The sequence below is a fragment of the Carassius gibelio genome, chromosome B22 (assembly GCF_023724105.1).
Source record: "Carassius gibelio isolate Cgi1373 ecotype wild population from Czech Republic chromosome B22, carGib1.2-hapl.c, whole genome shotgun sequence".
Classification (NCBI taxonomy): domain Eukaryota; kingdom Metazoa; phylum Chordata; class Actinopteri; order Cypriniformes; family Cyprinidae; genus Carassius; species Carassius gibelio.
This window is the reverse complement of record NC_068417.1, coordinates 18,852,840-18,871,563: the sequence shown is the minus strand read 5'-3', so window position 1 is coordinate 18,871,563 and position 18,724 is coordinate 18,852,840. Positions and strand designations below refer to the sequence as shown.

Here is an 18,724-nt window from a genome sequence, read left to right as displayed (position 1 = left end):
CATGGACGGTAAGAGGGCTATCCCGGACTTTTCACCGTGGATACTGGGAATAATTCACGACGGATATTCTCTCCAATTCAAACGCAGACCTCCCCGCTTCAATGGTGTGGTCCCGTCACTGACTTTGCCCCAAAACCGTGTTTTTACGAGTCAGACTGTAACATATCTGGGAATATGTTTGGACTCGATGGCGATACGAGCCCATCTCTCTCTAGAGCATTTCATCGACTCTGCGCTGTTTCAGACCGGCAGGTCGTTTGCACTGAGGAAATTTCAGAGGCTTCTGGGACTGATGGCGACGGCTTCTTCGGTGTGCCATCTGGGTCTGCTACATTGCGGCCGCTACAGTTTTGGCTGTACTCAAGTTCCACCGAGGGCGTGGTCTTCAGTCCACAAGCACATACGGTCATTCACAGTTGCATCAGCACTCTGAGACTGTGGAACAGCCCAGGAGTTCTTTTCTCTGCGAACGCGAATCTAGGCTGGGGAGCAGTGCGTCTGGGCCTGTGGTCGGAGTCACAGAGAAGGTGGCACATAAACCGTTTGGAATAATGGAAGCGGTGTCCTAATATCCCTGCAGGCCTTTCGGTCAGAGCTCTATTCAAACAGGCAGCGAGTTTTCTGTTGTGGGTGGACCGACACTTAATCTCAATAAGAGCGTCGCACATCCCCGATACTGTGAACCGTGGAGTGAGCATGCTTTCGAGGAACGGGATTCCTCAAGGAGATGGAGGCTTCACCCAAGATCAGATCTAATGATTTGGGAGGGAGGAAGTGGATTTGTTTCCCACGAGCGAGAACACGTTTGCTATGTCACTCCCCCCTGCCAGGAGATGCTCTGACATCGCGTTGGCCGGAAGCCAGGCTTACACATTACCTTACACATTACATTATGGCGTATCCCCCTCAGGCAGGACCTGATGTCTCAGGCGAATGGCACAATATAGCACCCCAGCCCCGAGCTGTGGAACCTTCATGTGTGGCCGTTGTGGGGAGCCTAATGAGCGGGACGCTCTACACTCACGAGTGCTAAACACACTTACAGAGACGCGAGCATCATCAAACATTCGCTGCTACGTGCAGAAGTGGGGAGTTTTCACAAAATGGTGCGAGAACATTTATATTGACCCGGGGACCTGTTCCGTGTCGGATGTTTTGCGCTTTCTACAGCACAGTATGGATAGCGGGAGTTTGAAACCATCCACGCTGAAGGTGTATGTGACCGCTATTGCCGCTTTCGTTCCCCGGTTGACGGGCAAACGATCGGTAAGCACGCTCTGGTAATCAGTTTTCTCAGGGGAGCAAGGAGATTGTGTACTTCATGGCCACCCTCCGTGCCGCCGTGGGATTTCGCTCTAGTTTTGAGGGCTCTATCTCTTACTACCGTTCGAGCCATTAGCTTCGATTGCAGTTAAGGAGCTTCCCTGAAGACTGCCTTGCTTTTTGCTCTCGCCTCGGCGAAGTGTCTTGGAGAATTTCATGAGTTTTTGGTGAACGATATTGCATTGGCTTTGGGCCTGGCGACTGTAATGTCACTCTCCGGCCAAGACCGGGTTTCGTTCCGAAGTCACTCAATACACTGTTTTGTTTCCCTGCCCACCTTATCTGTTGAGCCGTCAGCCTCGCGTGACGCTGATGCTCAGAGCGCCGGGACCCTGCTAGGGTTTTACGGATGTATATGAATCGCTCGGCCGCCTTTCGTCAGTCGGACCAGCTGTTCGTGTGCTTGGTGGATGTAATAAGGGACGTGCTGTTTCTAAACAGAGACTTTCTCACTGGATCGTGGACGCTACCGAATGCCAGGGGAAGGATTAGCCCCTGAACATCAGCGCTCATTCTGCAAGGACAATATAAATGCTTCCTGATGGGCATGGTCTAGAGGTATGTCTGTCCAGTATTTATGTTTTGCTGCTGGCTGGTCTTCCCAGAACACAATCGCCAGGTTTTACAAGCTGGATGTACCCTCTGCAGCGTCACATGTACTTTCGGTGAGTTAAGTTTTATTCATTCTGTTATAACCAGCTATACAGTAGTTACCATGGCTGCTAACTCTGTGTTATGGATTATATGGTTTATGCAGTAGTCACCCCAAACGCCGTCGACTCTGTTTAACTCTCATGATTGTGTGCTTATTGCTTTGTGTCTGCCCTGGTTAGTGCAGATTTCGATATGTTGCTTGAAGTAATATGCAAATTTTGTTAGGGTCAGAGCAGATGTATCATTGGCCTAGTTCCGCCTATCAGATGCAAGCACTCTTAGCGACACGGCCATTGGCTAGAACTGTACTGCTTATATGTGGGGGTGATTGACTCCGTTCAGGGCTTATCTTCACTGCTCTCACGGCGGGATTTTATACAGTTCCCATATACGTCTTAGCTGACATAATGTTGAGTTACCGCCTCGAGAGGGAACATTTCCGGTTACTATCATAACCTCGGTTCCCTGAGAGGCGGGAACGAGACATTACCCGCCTCTCAGGGAACCGAGGTTACGATAGTAACCGGAGACGTTTTGCTCTCTCCGCCAGTTTTCGTACTGTTATGCGTGTACAGCGCTCGTTCTTGTTGTGTGTGTGTGTGTGTGTGTGTGTGTGTGTGACAGGCAGCCTCCGCGTCGCGCATGCGAGTTCTTTTAGATCTCACAGACAAACGTCTTAATAATATCGCAAATTAGAAATGTTTGGTAAGATAAAATGTGCACGATAACATTAAGCAAATCTCTTCGCCATCATCACTCTTTATTATTAAACGAAGAGTTTACGTACAGTTAATGCATGTGCGTGCACTCGTTGTGGTGTGTGTGTGTGACTGACAGACAGCCTCCGCCGCGCGCATAAGAGTTCACGCAGATCTCACGGACAAACGTCTTAATATGATCGCACATTAGAAATGTTTGGCGAGATTAAATGTGCACGACAACATTATTAAGCAAAAATACATAGTGTATTTTTTTTTTCCCTCCAGTACCGAAAGCAGAACCGGTACTGTCAGATCTTACTGATACTACGGTCTTTCATAATTTAGCTCCGGGTCCAGTTTAATACCGGGTTTCGGTACCCATCCCTATATGGAAAGATTTTTGGGTGGAGTGTCCCTTTAAGTGTTTATTTGTAAGTGTCTAGTTATTGATTTTATGTCTGAATTTGTAAATAAATTGCAGCATTACTAACGCCCACTCTGGTAAGAAGCAGAAACACATCTCTAATACATTGATCACTAAAACTAACAGTATGAGCATTACTAATACTGAAGATTGACATAAAAACAGCTAATTAATAAAAGGCTTCATAGTTTATCAGCCAAATGGAAACTGAACTTATAAGACAGATGGCTGTTGTGTTGTTTGCCCTTATTTTGCACAGTTTCTGTCTTTGTTTTGTAGATTTTAAATCAGATTCATTCTATTTTCTTACAGAAGGCAATGCAGATGAAACACAAACTAATTTGCAAAATATGGAGGACCATTAACTGTGTTGAAAACTGTGCAAAATGGCTTCTATTTTACTGGAACAGTTTTCATTGCAGTGATTCAACTATTTTAAATTAGAGTTTTAATGACCATTGCTAAAAAAACACACACATTGACTGGTCCAATGTAAAATCCATTCAATGTGAATTCTTTAATTATTTTCTTCTGCATAAATCATTTTTGTAATTTACTGTAATAACCAGTGTACTTTATTTTATTTATTTTTTTACATTGGAAGTCCACTGGATGTTGTTTATGCATATTGTTTATTAAGTAACTTTTTAAATTATAATTTATATTATTAGTTGTAAAATTAACACAAGTTTAAGAATATCAGTAAAACTTGAGTGTTAAATGTGATTGTGAGCTCAATTCAGAGTTACTGCAACTGAATGAAAAAGGACCTTTAAAGTGTGTAGTATTTAAAACATTTTTTAAAAAGTCTGCCCTATGGTGGACTAATGCTGACTAAAGTGGTAAAATTATACTGTTCCAGACTGTCTATTTGAATATGCATGTACTCAAATGTAATAAAATACATTAATATCCTAATTGACCTCTGGAATTGTTGTATTTTTGTTATAAGGTGAATCCAGTAACACTTTTAACAAAGTAGGAAATCTTAATATTATCTATTTACAAAGTCACTGAGATTTTGCTCCATTTCTACTATAAACAAGATTATCTAAATTAAATACGCAATCCCTAAAACTAAACCCTGTAAATCTTGACCTAATAAACCAGCAGTGGCCTTATGGACCAATTCTCTAGCCTAAATTGAAGTTTTATAATGAAACTGTCAACAATCCGACATCTCAAAAGGTTGTGAATCATCTGATAAACAATGATAATGTAATGCGTAAAAATAATCTCTCTCTCTCTCTCTGTCTTTATATACATATATATATATACACATACACACACACACACATATATATATATTAGGGGTGTAATTCGTATTGAACCGTTCGGTACGAGGCTTTCGGTTTGGTACGCGGTACGCATTATGAGCCGAACGGTTAGTTGGACTAATTAATTATATTTGGAAAAAAAAAATTGTGAAATATAATGATATGCGTTCAACAAGGTAGCCCAATAACCCAAAAGATGTAACAGGCCATGCCCCTGACACCCCCGAAGAAGAAAAAAACCCACCAACTTATGTTTATGTTAGGCTACTCAGTCAGGCGCTCGCTCACTCAGCACGCGCTGAAGGCTCGTTGCAAAATGGCCAATGCGTTTAACAGACCAGAAATAGAACATCCTCCAATAACCAACAGGTCTGGTGTTTGGGTGCACTTTACCAATCGATCGGGGCATCCAAACAAGCACGGAAATCAAAATGGACTAGTATACTGTACTGTGTCGGAATTTCCTGAGCAATACGATACAATGAACAGGCCTGCACGTTATTAGATAGAAGAACTGTTATAAATAGAACGTATGCACGGGCAGTTTTGAAAACTCCACCTTCTTTGATCTTGGCATAGTGCAGCGCAAATCGCGTTGTATCTGAAGGAAAAATAAATAAAAAAATAAAAAATCAAGGAAATTTATCTGCCAATTTTCTTTTTGCTGTATCTAAAACGTACCGAACCGTACCGAACCGAACCGTGACACCAGTGAATCGTATCGAACCGAACCGTGAATTTTGTGAACCTTTACACCCCAAATATATATATATATATATATATATATATATATATATATATATATACTGCAGACAAACATATGAACACATGGAGAAAGGATGTAGTTCATGATGCTGTATGTTTCATTTTTTTAATCTCTGATTACATGCTTCACTTTCTGCAACCAAATGCAGGGCTATCTTTACATCCTTACAGCTTGGTTCTATTATGCCAAAAACAGAAAATGTATACAGGAAGCATATATGCAATATTTCATGTTCTTAGCCTTATGGACATTAGATTATGTCTTATAATCAAATTTTGTCTGATCGGTGGCCTAAGTTGATGTTTGTTCTTTTCTCTTCTGTTCTGGATTTGATGTCATAAACCAGAACAACAATGGCAGCCACAGCAGCCACGCTCATCAGAGCTGTGACGACCAATCGGATCACAGCTTCAGCAGTGCCACAACAGTGGACAGAGTCTGACGAAAGAAAAGAAATCCAGGTCAGTAAAGACAGCTATGCTGAAAATATTTTCAAATCACATACCTGAACCTAACCAGTAGAGTTCAGTGTTGGAGAGATGTCTGGTTTGGTTTCTGATGGGATTGTTCACTACACAACTGTAGATGTTTTTATCGTGATATTCCACCTCCAGAGGTAGAGAGAGACTGATATTGAGATCAGACTCACTGATGCTGGACAATAAACTGTTTCCTTTGTACCAGGAGAGAGTCACATTACTCACATTCACCACTGAACACAGGAAGATCCTCGATGATCTTTCAGATGATGAAGAAGATTGTAAAGTGTAAATGAAGATTACTGGAATGGGCAGAGGAGCTGGAAAACACAACATGCTTTAAAAATGTGCATCCTGAATAATCATTTTGATAATGATGTAGCCTATTCTGTAATAGGTTACGTAATAATCTACTCACCATACACAGTAACTCTGTAGCTCCTGGTTATCTCTGCACTTCCAATGTTCATTCTCAGACGATAAACTGTGTGATAAACTGTCCAGTGTGTTCAGTTGTGGTATTTCTAATGGTAAGAGAGCCGGTGTGATTCAGCTGCAGTCGGCCTCTGAATCTCCAAACCTCATCATAATATGTACCATTCACTTCCTTTATTCCGGCGATTCGCTCCTCTCCAAACCTCCACTCTATCTTGTCATATCTCTGTTTATCATCAGTCTTTAGAGTGACAGAATCTCCCTCCATCACTGATACATTTGTCTCCGCAATAAACACACCTGGAGAACATTGAAAAAGTTTTATAACACTTCTAACGTTCAGTTTGTTGCCATGTCATGAACCAATGAACAACCATATTTCATGGCTAAATTACGGTTACATATATACACCATAGGGACACAGCATTAACAATAGCCAGGCCTGGGAGGGTTACTTTAAAAATGTATTCCGTTAAAGTTACTAATTACTTCATAAAAAAGTTTTCAGTAAAGTAATCCAAGTACCACAATAAGAAAGTAATGTAACTTTTTTCTACTTTTGGATTACTTCTGGATTACTTCAAGGTCAAATATTATTTTTTTTAAAAACAACAACATTTATTAATTAAGAATTTCACAGCCCTGAATTAATATATATGTAAAGGACTATACAGACATCTAGTGCATGGTATTGGTATTACAGATTTTTTTGTTTTATTTTGAAGAAAATATAATAAGAAATAATTTTAAGGAAATGTTTCTTTAACAGGAAAATAAAGAATACAAATTCATTTTTTTCCAAGCAAATATAATAAAAACACAATTTTTTTGACAATGGAAAATGTTTCTTCAACAGGAAAATAGAGAATACAAATTCATTTTTTTTTCAATGAAAATATAATAAGAACAATTTTTAGACAATGGAAAATGTTTCTTCAAAAGAGAGAATACAAATATATATTTTTTTATCTTTGCAAATATAAAACTAATTTTTAAAAGTGCAAATGCTGCTTTAGGTTGGATGTCGAATCATTCGATGAAGAAAGTGTTTTTTTTTTTTTTTTGCGCGAAGGCACAGTTTGCACTGTTCAACGTTGTTTGCAATTTCTTCTTTTTAAACAAAATAGCAGCGGAATTTCCATGAAATGAACGCGTTTTTGCAGCAGTGGTTCAATCTCCGTTTGAGGAGATTGTAGACAGCTGTTATTTGCGCATGCCTGGGTGGCACACGTGACTCGCGTGAATCATTAATCAAGCCGCGCTTAATATAGTGTTATTATGCAAAAATACTGATTTATTTAGTTTTAAATTAAACCATTGTAATCCTGAAAGTATTCCCCCTTTTTTCAAAATGTAACTATAATCTGATTACTACGTTTTTTGATGTAACTGTAACGGATTACAGGTACTGGATTTTTGTATCCTGATTACGTAACGCCGTTACATGTATTCCGTTACTCCCCAACCCTGACAATAGCTTTGGCTTTTTGGGGTTGAAAATGTTTTAGAAACCAGAGCAGGACAAAAATAAATGTAAAAGACAAAAAAAAAAAAAAAAAAAAAAAACTGGAATTAGCTTCCACTTTTAAATCTACGAATTTTGCAAAAGCACAAAATCAAAGTAAAAAAAAAACATAAATGTGGCTTTTTTAGGATAACAAAAAAAACAACGGTAGTAGACTTTAAAATCTCTGAAAATACAAACCATACACAATTCAACATGCATGTCAAAGTTACATATTTCACAATACTTGCATGAAATGTACAGAAAACTTCCACATCATAAAAATAATTAACTCACTATTTAGATCTCACAGAGGGCCTATAAAGCACTTTTTCTCCCCTCTGTATTTAACAATAAATATCACACTTAACGGTTACACAAACAATTAGACACATATTACTCATTACAGAACAGGTAAGTAAATAAAACAAACTTATGAACCTGCTTTATGATTAGTCAATAAACCATGTTTTTGACATGAGGAGAAACACTTCACATGGATCATGATCAGTTGTCATCAATCGTCATAAATCACAACTCAATCACATCGATGCACTTCTCACCAAGTCAATATTGGGCTAATACAACTTAATATTTTTGACCCTTTTGGTGTTTTATCCAAATATTAGTTATATATTTCCTAGAGTTGGGGTACTCGAACTTGGACTCGGACTCGAGTCCGGACTCAAGTCCAATTTTGAATGAACTCGGACTTGTCACGCACTCGGGTGAATTTGTACTCGGACTTGACACGGGCTTGAACATTTTGGACTCGGAAAATATTCCGAGTACAGTCGAGTCCACGTGTGTAACAATAAAACCAGCATAAAATTGAGATGATAAATTAATGAATGTCTCCCCTTATGTCATTTTACTGCACCACACCAGCAGGCAGCAGTAGCATATCATCTCACGCTTGCAGACGAAACACACGCATCACTCACTGGCAGGGACGTGCACAGACATTTTGAGGGGCAGGGGCTCAAGTGAAATAAAGGGCACTTCTCATAATTACGTTTTTTTTTTTTTTTTTTAACAAAAAAGTATATATATTAACGCAACACTGACTTCCTTTTAAAATACAAAATTTAAAAAGTTAATTAATTTTATCTTCCTCAAACTCAAATTTTCAAAAGATGTCTACAAAATAATCAGTTCACACAGAAACCATGGTCTCCTTAGTATTCACTAGGTTTATAGAGCAGCAAAGGAAACCATCCCACAATGTGCATGTTTTGAAAACATTTTCTATGCTACTAGTTTCAAGTATATATTTAGAATAAGCAAAATAACTGCATCAAGCAGAGGGGTGTGTTTTACTAATAATTTGTTTATTTTTTTGCACAAGGCACTACATCATTTTAATTATTTTGGTGTTATCAGAACACATAACACTTTTAAAATTAACACAAATATTCACTCTAAACTGAAGAGGGTTGTTGCTGCTATTTTGTTAACTTTGCATTATGCTGCCTGCCTGGCCCTGTACTGCAAGCATGATTAAAATTAATTGTTTAAATACTTTTTGTTTCACAAGCAAAATAACTTTTAGCTTCACACAACTAAGCATCAGAATACTGAATTGCCTTAATGTTTTAATCAAATACATTAATATTATTATTTATATGCATGTACACATACACAATGACTGACAAGGACTTAGTTTCACATTTGAGGGAGGACTGTCTCATCACCATCATCAAATAAAACCTTCAAAATCCACATTTAGATGGAGTTTGTTTTAAACCTACTACACTCAAAAAATATTCTGTGGCTTAGTAAATATTTAACTTAATTAACTTAATAAAATCTCTGAAAATCTTACTTGATTGTTTGAATTAAAATTACCAAAATAATTGAGTAAAAATTAAATACAATTAAATAAAAGCCAATGTCATGTATGCATTTGTGGTTGTATGGAATACTATTTTGTAAAGGTTTAGAGGAAATAAAAAAAAAGTTCATAAATAAAAAGTTAATTTATAAATATTGTTATTTTTAATGTTTAATGTTAACTTATTTCTACTCAGTTTTATTTATTAATGTACAGATGCAGTTACTCAGATTACCTATATTTTTTAGAGTGTAGCCTATCCTCCATCTGTTTGCATCTGTAGATTTCTTCTAGATTCACCAATTTAGATTTCTAAATTTCAGGGGGAAAGACTCTTGATGTAAGTCATTAACTAACTGGGGACGTTTTTATTTTATTGACTTATTTTATTACATGGCTTGGTTGATCTCCAATGTAGAATGCGGTCTGTTATTTCTTGATAACAGACCGCTGTGCGAAGTATAACAGACCGTTGCCAAGAAAAACAGAGCGTTGCTATGGACTCACAGGATTCTAACTGTAGAGACGGAGCGTACTATTTTCTGTAGCGGAAGCAATACAATCGGGTTTAAATCAATAAACTCCCTTTTAATATGTTGTGTCAAATTATTTATTTATTTGGTAGGTAGCCAGGTAATAAGCCGGAGGACAAGTATAGCGATTATCCCTTAAACAGCTCTAGACTAGTAGCTCATGAGGCATGCATGCTAGCAAAACACAGGTTAACTAAGTTATATTTGCGTTTGGCTAATCAGCAGTAAATTCGAGCATTATTCGAGGCGCTGGTATTTTAATCTTTTGTTCATCACCAGCTCCACTCACCTCAGCACAAGCCAAGAAAAACACTGCTGGGAGGGGCTGCTGCTGCCTGCAGGTGTGTGTCTGTGTATCTGACGTGTGCCGATGTGCGTCGATGTGCGCCGCTGCGCGCAAGGGGGGAAGGGAGGGGGGTCAATGAGCGCTTCAGAACTCCTGACCTGATATTTAGATATACTATTCTTCAATAAATATATTTGTTTGACAGGAAAGCTGTGCGAAAAAAGGAATATTTTTAGATATACTATTCTTTAATAAATATATTTGTTTGACAGGGAAGCTGTGCGCAAACAGGAATATGTATTATTTTTTCAAAAAAAAAAAAAAAAAAAAAAAAAAAAAAGCACCCCAGAAAAAAGGACACTTTCTCTCCAGGAATAAAAAGGGCAGGTGCTCAAGCCCCCTTTTATGTCTATGTGTGCACGTGCCTGTGCATTGGTATGTTTGGGCAACTGGAGTATCATCTACTAAAGAAATCTCATGCTTCACCTTGTCTGTGTACCCAAGATCCTCTTCACAGACTGCAAACACATCAGCATATCTCCTCAAAAGTTCCACTAGCTCTACCTGTTGCTCTGACGTACCTTCTATCCATAGTCTATCTAGCAGGTATAGGTATATATGCTAATGTATATAACTTTTTATGTTTATGATAATTCCTTATTGTTACAATATTGCATTAGAAATATTGTAAATAATTTTACTTAATCTTTATTACGCTTTAATTTCAGTAAGGTCCATAGGAGCAGGAAGTGGGGGTGCTGAGGGTGCTGCTGTTTTTTTTATATTTTTTTCAGTGGGCAACTGTAACTATTGCGAAAAAAAGAACTCATCATAGTCAAGCCGCAATGGCAATGTACCGCCCTTAGAGTTTATTGTGAGATGAATTCAACAGGTCTGCAGCGCTTCTATGAATAAAGAAAACAGAAAACTATAGGATTACATAAAAAGGAATATAGGCATATACACTAAATATATTTCAATTAAATCATATTGACAGATTAACAAAGCGAAATAAAAAATGTGCTAAATTACGGTTCATTGTGACACGTTCCAAAGTTTTCGGAAAGGAAAACGAAACAGCAGAGAGTAGTTTTCTTTATTTTTCAAAAGCTTGACAGCTTTGAATAATCTCTTGCTTCTGTGTATCCAACCAGCTTTGGTATGACCATCACGCACACACAACATAATTGTGCTATGTTGAAGCCTGTTCATTAACAAAATAAAATACAGTTAAAGAAACTAATAAAAAGCTACTGCTCCCTTGTACAAAATGTTGCGTTCAGCGTGACTGTGCCGATGTGAAGGATGATGTTTTATGTCTATGAAAGTACAAACACTATATAATACATAATATTTTACCATCCAGATACATCAGGAACATGGAAATATTAGGCACCCAGGGTGCTGAGGGTGCTGCTGATTTTTTTTTTCCTGTAGGCAACGGTTATATTGCGAAAAAATAAAATAAAAATCGGCATCTATTTTAAATAAAACAATGTACAAGCAGCTGTTAATGCTGGTGGATTGTGATTGTGTAGTCAAAATGATAAAAGAGGCTACTAACTGTATCTAGTTGTGTAGATGGTAAAGTGTGTGTCAATCTGTTCTTTGACTCGATCGACCCGGGTTCAAATGTGTCTTTCAGTGAAACTTTTTTTCCTCCCTTTTCAAATTTCAAATCACATCAGAAATATTTTTAATAAAATTGAAGAAAATCAACAAAAATGGTAGGTGGTAGTGAGGTATTTTTTATCAGTAAGTTGGCATCCATTTAATAATTTGAATGGAAATTTAGACCTAATTTACACTTAAATCATACTGGTTTATAATGTATTATAGTGCAGAGGTGCATTTAATTGCAACTACTTGCAATAAGTAGTTAGCAAAATATCCTGCTATATTTAATCATTGACCCCCCCCCCCCCCCCCCACACACACACACACACCCATAATCGAAAGATTTTATGAAATATTTGTTAATTAATAATGTTTTCAACTCAGAATTAAATATGCACATAATGTTGTTATTTTAATATATTTTGCTGTTATTTATTGTAAGTAAATTGATTAATAAATCAAACTTCCCAATCAGATCCAGGCCACACAATGACTTTTCCCTCGGCCCAAGTACCACAAAGAATGACGGCATGAAAGTCGCCCAGAAATGGATTAAAGACTTGGGCCACACATTGGCCATAACCGTCCCGAATCAAAGCCAGTTAATCAGCCTTAGCTGGCCCTGATCTGGGCCAAAACTGGTTTTATTATCGGTGCCAATTCTCAGCCTTAAGTGGGCCAGAGGTGGGCCATAACTGGGCCAACACTATTTTGCTGTCTGAGAATTTTAATATTGCATATTATTACTTTGTATATTTCTATGATCGCAATTATTGATTTTGTGACATGCTTTAATGTACACACAATCTATGGCAATAAAGTACATCAAACTGAATAGAAAATCAGACTTAAAACCCAAACATCATGTAACTGTGCAATAAAAAGACATATTGCATTGGTTTTTCTATTTATTTTTATAAAGAACAAATCAACCAATAAAGAGTGAGTGTATAAAGTATACAGTCTATAAGAGAAACGTAACAGACACATGTAACTTAATCATAATAATTTATAACAGATGTGACAAATGACGATGCATTGCAGTTGCAGTCCACTCTGGCAGAATATAATAGTAGTTCGAGGAGCAGGGCATAATTTATCTTGTTAAAACTGAAAATACAATCCTGATCCACCCCCTCAAGGTGCGCGTTTCTTATTCAAAACAAGCATCATCGTAAACACAGCATGTTGCAATCTCTGACGAAACCGACGAGATTTTTAAATAGTTACAGAGGAAGGAGATACATATCGCCAATGAATGCGGTTTGAATTTGGATTTTTTTTCCTCACACAAAGCATCACATGGATAAATTTAATTTACCTATTGTATTACATTAAATTGATTTAAATAAAAATAAATTACTTTCATGATCATTTTATTTAATGCTTGTGCATGACAGCATACTGATAAAAATTATGTGCCCCCCACTCTCTACTATAGGTCAGTGTGTGTCCTATAAACGAAATAAATATTACATGATTATGGTTAAATACTCTCTCTCATTCTCTTTCTTTTCATGTAAGGATTCTAAGATTATTTGTACCGATATTAATAATATAAAACTTAATAAAATTAATTAAGTGCAGTTTAATGCACTTGACTGATTTGCTTAATTTTTAAATTATAATGTTTCATTCTGTTTTGATTTGCCATTTCAAAGAATACATTAAAATGTATGTGATCATTTAAACATTATCATGCAATATTATCTTGTGTATTATGGGTCACATAATATGCTGACAGATCTTCTGATTTGGCCCCCCCCCCCCCCCCCAATCAACAATCGCCCTCATGTTGTTTGCCGGATCCCCATCGTGCTGTCATTGCCACACATGGCCCAGCTCTGGCTGAAAGGGTACATGCCATTGCCGACAGGAGGCCAGCAGTGCCACCTTGAGGCCACATTTAGGCCAAGTCTGCTTGCTATGTGGGTTACTAATAGGCTTATTTGCTAAGAAGTTAGTGCGTGATGAATCTGCACTTTTGGCGGATTTGCAGGCTGTTGCATGACATGAATGGATATTTATATAATATAATATAAACAGTAAGTTCAGTAATGTTACTAAATGTGTTTGTGTGCATGTGCGTTTAACTTGAATAATGTCCAAAAGATATCTGTTTTAAAGCAGTGGGTAATTCCCCAGACAGCAATTAGTTTCGGCCCAGAACCTGCCCACATCTGGCCCACGTGAAATCCATGCGGGCCAAATGTGGGCCAGATCTGGGCCGAAACTGATTGCTGTCTGGGTCACTCGTTGATTTGCTTAAAATCTACTTTGCGATTCTGTTGGCAAACATGCAGCAGAAATAGACAGCCTTTACAAGTAGTTTGCGACGCTTGCAATGTTACGCGCATGCTGCTGCTCTTTAGTAAGCCCACTTTTAATGGTACATGTATTGTGACTTCGTACGTTTACTACAGAAATGCTAAAATGTATTTAAAAGATTGACTGACCAAATCGCTTGGTTTGCCCACCCCTCCTCAAGCTCAAACGTATACGTCCATGTGTATAAATGGAATTGAGCTATTTGCTGTGTAAATGGCATATCACAAAAATTTTTTAATTTAGTGTATTTTCACTTAGTGTAAATAGGCTGTATTGTGCGAACCCCCCCACCCCCCGGACGTGTGCACGTACAACACCCCCAACCTTAAACATCTTCCTTTGCCCCTGAGCATAGCAGCCTCATCCAAAAAAAAAATAAATACAAGAAAACCAATTTTTCAGACCTTAGCCTACATTTTGCTCTGAATTAACATCAGCACAGTACACTCATTTTAACCAGTTGCTAAATAAATGAATAAAAATAATCAATCGATCTAACTGTCAACAGGTGACTGACATGAGTTACTCACCATGAACAGTAACTTGAAATGTCTTCAGTTTTGCATCTGTGCTCTTGATGTCTACACTATAACGTCCAATGTGTTCAGGTCTGATGTTTGTGATGGTCAGAGATCCAGTCTGTCTGTCCAGATTCAGTCTGTCTTTGAATATCATATCATTATATGTTAAGGTAGTTGCATCTGCTTCAATCATTTTAGCAATGATTTTATCACCAAACTTCCATATTATGTTACTATCCTTCGGTACTTCAGTAACATCAGTGTGTAGAGTGACTGAATCCCCCTCCATCACTGATACGGACAACACTTCATCTGCTTCAACATCAAATACACCTGAAGAACAAACAGAAACAAACAAATATATACAAACATACACAATTGTATTGTAATATTTGTGCTCTAAATACAGTATATTAATGACAGCAAGCTCTCAGGCAATATATTGTTTGTTAACAGCTCTACTCCTGTACTTGTACTTGGAAATGACAACGTTACACTATATATGAGACAATATAGTTTCACGAGCTTGAGCAGTTATTGACCCTTTTCATTCACAATGATGTATAGTTCAGATGTGATATTATGAGCTCATTTAAGGTCAGTCCCTGAACTAACTATATTCTTGCAGAATGCTACATGCTCTTGTGCAATGATAAATTACATTTTGTGTCTCAGTTAAATAAAAAGGAAAATAAATAAAAGGAAATTTCACAACCAGCTCAATTCTGAATTCATGTTTCTCATATCTATAATTATTTATGATTTATTTAACTATTATTAAATGACAGCACATCTAAGCTAACAAGCATGGATTTTTCACCTGGACACACAGAAACTGAAAAACTGGCACTCGCACAATGATGCATACATTTTATTTGCCGGTTTAATGTAAAATATTAAATATTTTACATTTTGGAATAAAGATTGGGCGTTTGTGATAGCATAACGTTTTCTTAACAAGTAAACTTGCAAGAACACAGTAAAGCCCACCCAGAGCTGGCCTAATATTGTAAGTACAGGTTGCAACAATAGCAATGATTATACTGTAAGCTTGTTTATGGAAAATGTGCATACTTTTATTAGTAGTCCGCACCCTGAATGAGAAAGACAGTAACTCAACCGGGCTCAAGTCCAAAAAACGGACTAATTGATTGAGAGAGTGACTTATTTCTGTTTGGCTGTTCTTTTTCGTTTAAAGTGTTCTTGCGTTCGTGTTGCAGACAGTTTTATGTACAATAGACCGTCAGCGCCCTCTAGTGTTCACTACTAAACTCACACGCGCACCAACAACTTACTCCAAAAACACCAGTGTTGTTTTGGTGTTTGATTTGTCAGAACGTACATTTATGATAAAGTGAGACGTTTGAGTTTTTATTAAAAAAAAAAAAAAAAACAAAAAAAAAAAAACAACTGTAGCTATATAAAAAAAAGAAGATAACAATCTGTTTCCGATTTATATTGAACACGAAAATGTTAAATTAACAAGTGTTACTCACCGTTCACGAGTAATAGAACCCCCAAAAGCAAGGTATTGCTCCTCATACTCAAGCTGCTTCTAATCGCGTCTGAACTACAACAACACTGATTAAGTGAACTGATGATGGACTTATCAAACCTCCCAAGTCACGTGGTTTCTCCAGAAAGCGGGTGTGTGGCGTCATTATAGAGATCGCTAATGAGTCGTCATCATGACGTTTTCCCAGTGGTGAACGCAAAGCATTTTGGGAATCCGCGGCACAAACATTAAACGCCAGGCTTCTTTGCATTGAGGGAAGAACTAATGTTCAAGATGCCGTCTACCTGCTGTGTTATAAACTGCAATAGTCGTTCTCACGATAGAGGTGGCATAAAGCTTAAGAACTGAATATCATTTTATCGTTTTCCAGCGAGGAAAAATAGTAGTGCAAGCCATGTTTCAGAGGTGACAAAAAGGCGACGAATGGCATGGATAGCAGCGGTAAGGAGGCCAAGATATCACTCCACCACACATGATGGTGTGTTCAAAAGCATTTTCACAAAGGTAAATTACAATTACTCTCTGTAAATGTTAACTGTTAATTTAAAATCAGTTTTAAATGTTGTACATCTAGGCTAACGTTAACTTACATTGCAATTTATTTGGTGACTGTGTTTGCAGGCAAACCTACCTATGAAATGTTGGAGTGTGATCCTGCTTTGATTACAGCAATAAATTAGTTTAAAATATATTAAAAAAGAAACGTTGTTTTAAATTGTCATAATATGTCATAATAGTACTGTTTTTATTATAATTTTTTAATCAAATAAATGCAGCCTTGGTGAGCAGAAGATGCTTCTTTTAAAAACATTTAAAAAATCTTACTGACCCCAAACTTTAGGTAGTGTATGTCGCCCCCTGTGCATAGCTAATCTGGATTCCTTTAGGAATATCACACAGAGGTTGTGATATGACACAATTGCTTTGTATTGTAACTGTCAGACACTACACCCGCACCTGAAATGTAAGGTCCTGTGAATCCACCTCATCCCCGGACACTGTCCAAACCACTCATGAGACTGAGCTGAAGACTTTGCTGGATAAAATTGTGGTTGTGTGCTGTGCTTTGACCAATATGTGTGTCCAAGTGTTGTTGTGAAGGCGTCATGTTAGAATTATACACCTTGCTCGCATCTAATATGTAAATTTTCTTTTTTTTCCAAAGGATTTTGTAATGTCTCTTCTCACATGTAACGTTTTTTTAGCTGTGTCTGTAAATAAAATACACAAAGATTGAATGTAATTCTGCCTCCTTTATCTTTATTAAGGAAGAATTGTGCAGAATCCGTGTTCTTTGGTTGCAAAGACAATTACATAACTTAAATAGTAGTAACAACCAACTTAATTTCAGTTTCTTTACATATTTAACATGTAAATACATTTAGATGAATAAATTAACATGTAAATACATTTAGATTAATACATTTACCTTTATAAAGAGTCCATAGAAATGATGAGAAACTGAAAATATGAGGTATAGGTTGTGGGTGATAAGTCACAGACACATGACTCTTCTCTGGCTGGTGCTGCTGAGTCCCACGCAGTCTAAATGGAACCTCTGTATAAGACAGTTCTGATTATCGCAAGCTAACATGTCATCAAACTCTTCAGGCTGTCTGTAAAAGCACCACAACACAATCTTTTCACATGCCCTTCTTTTGGGCTGGAGGGTGTTACCTTGACCAGTCGCTCTGCTCGTAAGGATCGAGTCCTTTTGATTCTCATTATTTTCTCGTCATATCTCATCTTTGCATTAGGATTTAGTTTTAGGCGGTATGGTCCGACAATGTTTTTTTAGCCCGCTGAATTTTGTAGGATTATATTCTGTTTTTCACGCAAATTTTTCATTATTTTCATGCCAGAACACAAGCCTCCTATGCCAGACCAGGCGGCAAGGAAGTCGACCGGAAGTTGAAGTCGGCTGTGTGCCGCCATCTTGTAGCAGAACTTCACTTGCATTTGCATTCCCATTGACTCCCATTCATTTTGGCGTCACTTTGACAGCGAATAACTTTACATCTGAGATGTTTTAAGACTCAGTTTGTCCATTATTTATTTCTAAAGATACATGCCCCGTATAAACAGTTTTTGTAAAAAAAATAGGCTAACAATTGCGTCATAACCACTCGACTCTCTGTCGCATTACCGTACAGACAGGAGGAGAAGCTCGCAGGTTATTAACTTAATATGGCGTACTGGCGTTACATTTTAAAATACTATACACAATAATTAATCAGAATACTTACTCCTGCTCACTCACGCCAAAGAACTCCCCGCTCAAGCTCGCCGTTTCTGCAAGATTAACGATGGCAGTTTGCACGCACAGCTACTAGAAGATTTACATCTGTCAGACAGGTTGCTGACGTCGTCAAGCTTCATTCGAGTCTGAGCGTCAGAAACGGAAGTGCTAAAAAATGGGCTTCAATTGTCTCAATTGAGTTCCAATGGGGTCGCTGTGTCCATTTCTTTTACTGTCTATGTGCCAGACCATGTCAACTGGCCAAACATACCCATAATTCTTTGCGT

At 37.7% G+C, this 18,724-nt stretch overlaps 2 protein-coding genes across 24 annotated transcripts in view; both read right to left on the bottom strand.

Annotated features, from left to right (window-relative positions):
* Window positions 1-18,724, bottom strand: part of LOC127986809 (protein NLRC5) — a 229,160-nt gene that overhangs the window by 131,073 nt on the left and 79,363 nt on the right. The window lies entirely within an intron of this gene.
* LOC127986837 (uncharacterized) lies at window positions 5,188-16,282 on the bottom strand. Of its 7 annotated transcripts, XM_052589108.1 has the most exons (6): window positions 16,179-16,282; window positions 14,692-15,015; window positions 6,043-6,359; window positions 5,850-5,944; window positions 5,651-5,753; window positions 5,228-5,583 (listed from the first exon to the last, which is right to left on the bottom strand). In XM_052589108.1, exons 3-6 carry the CDS (start codon window positions 6,092-6,094, stop codon window positions 5,414-5,416), a joined length of 420 nt encoding a protein of 139 aa, XP_052445068.1. In that variant the 5' UTR covers window positions 6,095-6,359; window positions 14,692-15,015; window positions 16,179-16,282; the 3' UTR covers window positions 5,228-5,413. The 7 variants fall into 7 exon arrangements, 4 of the variants coding, with proteins under 4 accessions (XP_052445067.1, XP_052445068.1, XP_052445065.1 ...); XR_008160967.1 differs by having other exon boundaries at window positions 5,233-5,753; window positions 16,179-16,276; XM_052589106.1 differs by having other exon boundaries at window positions 5,236-5,583; window positions 5,651-5,944.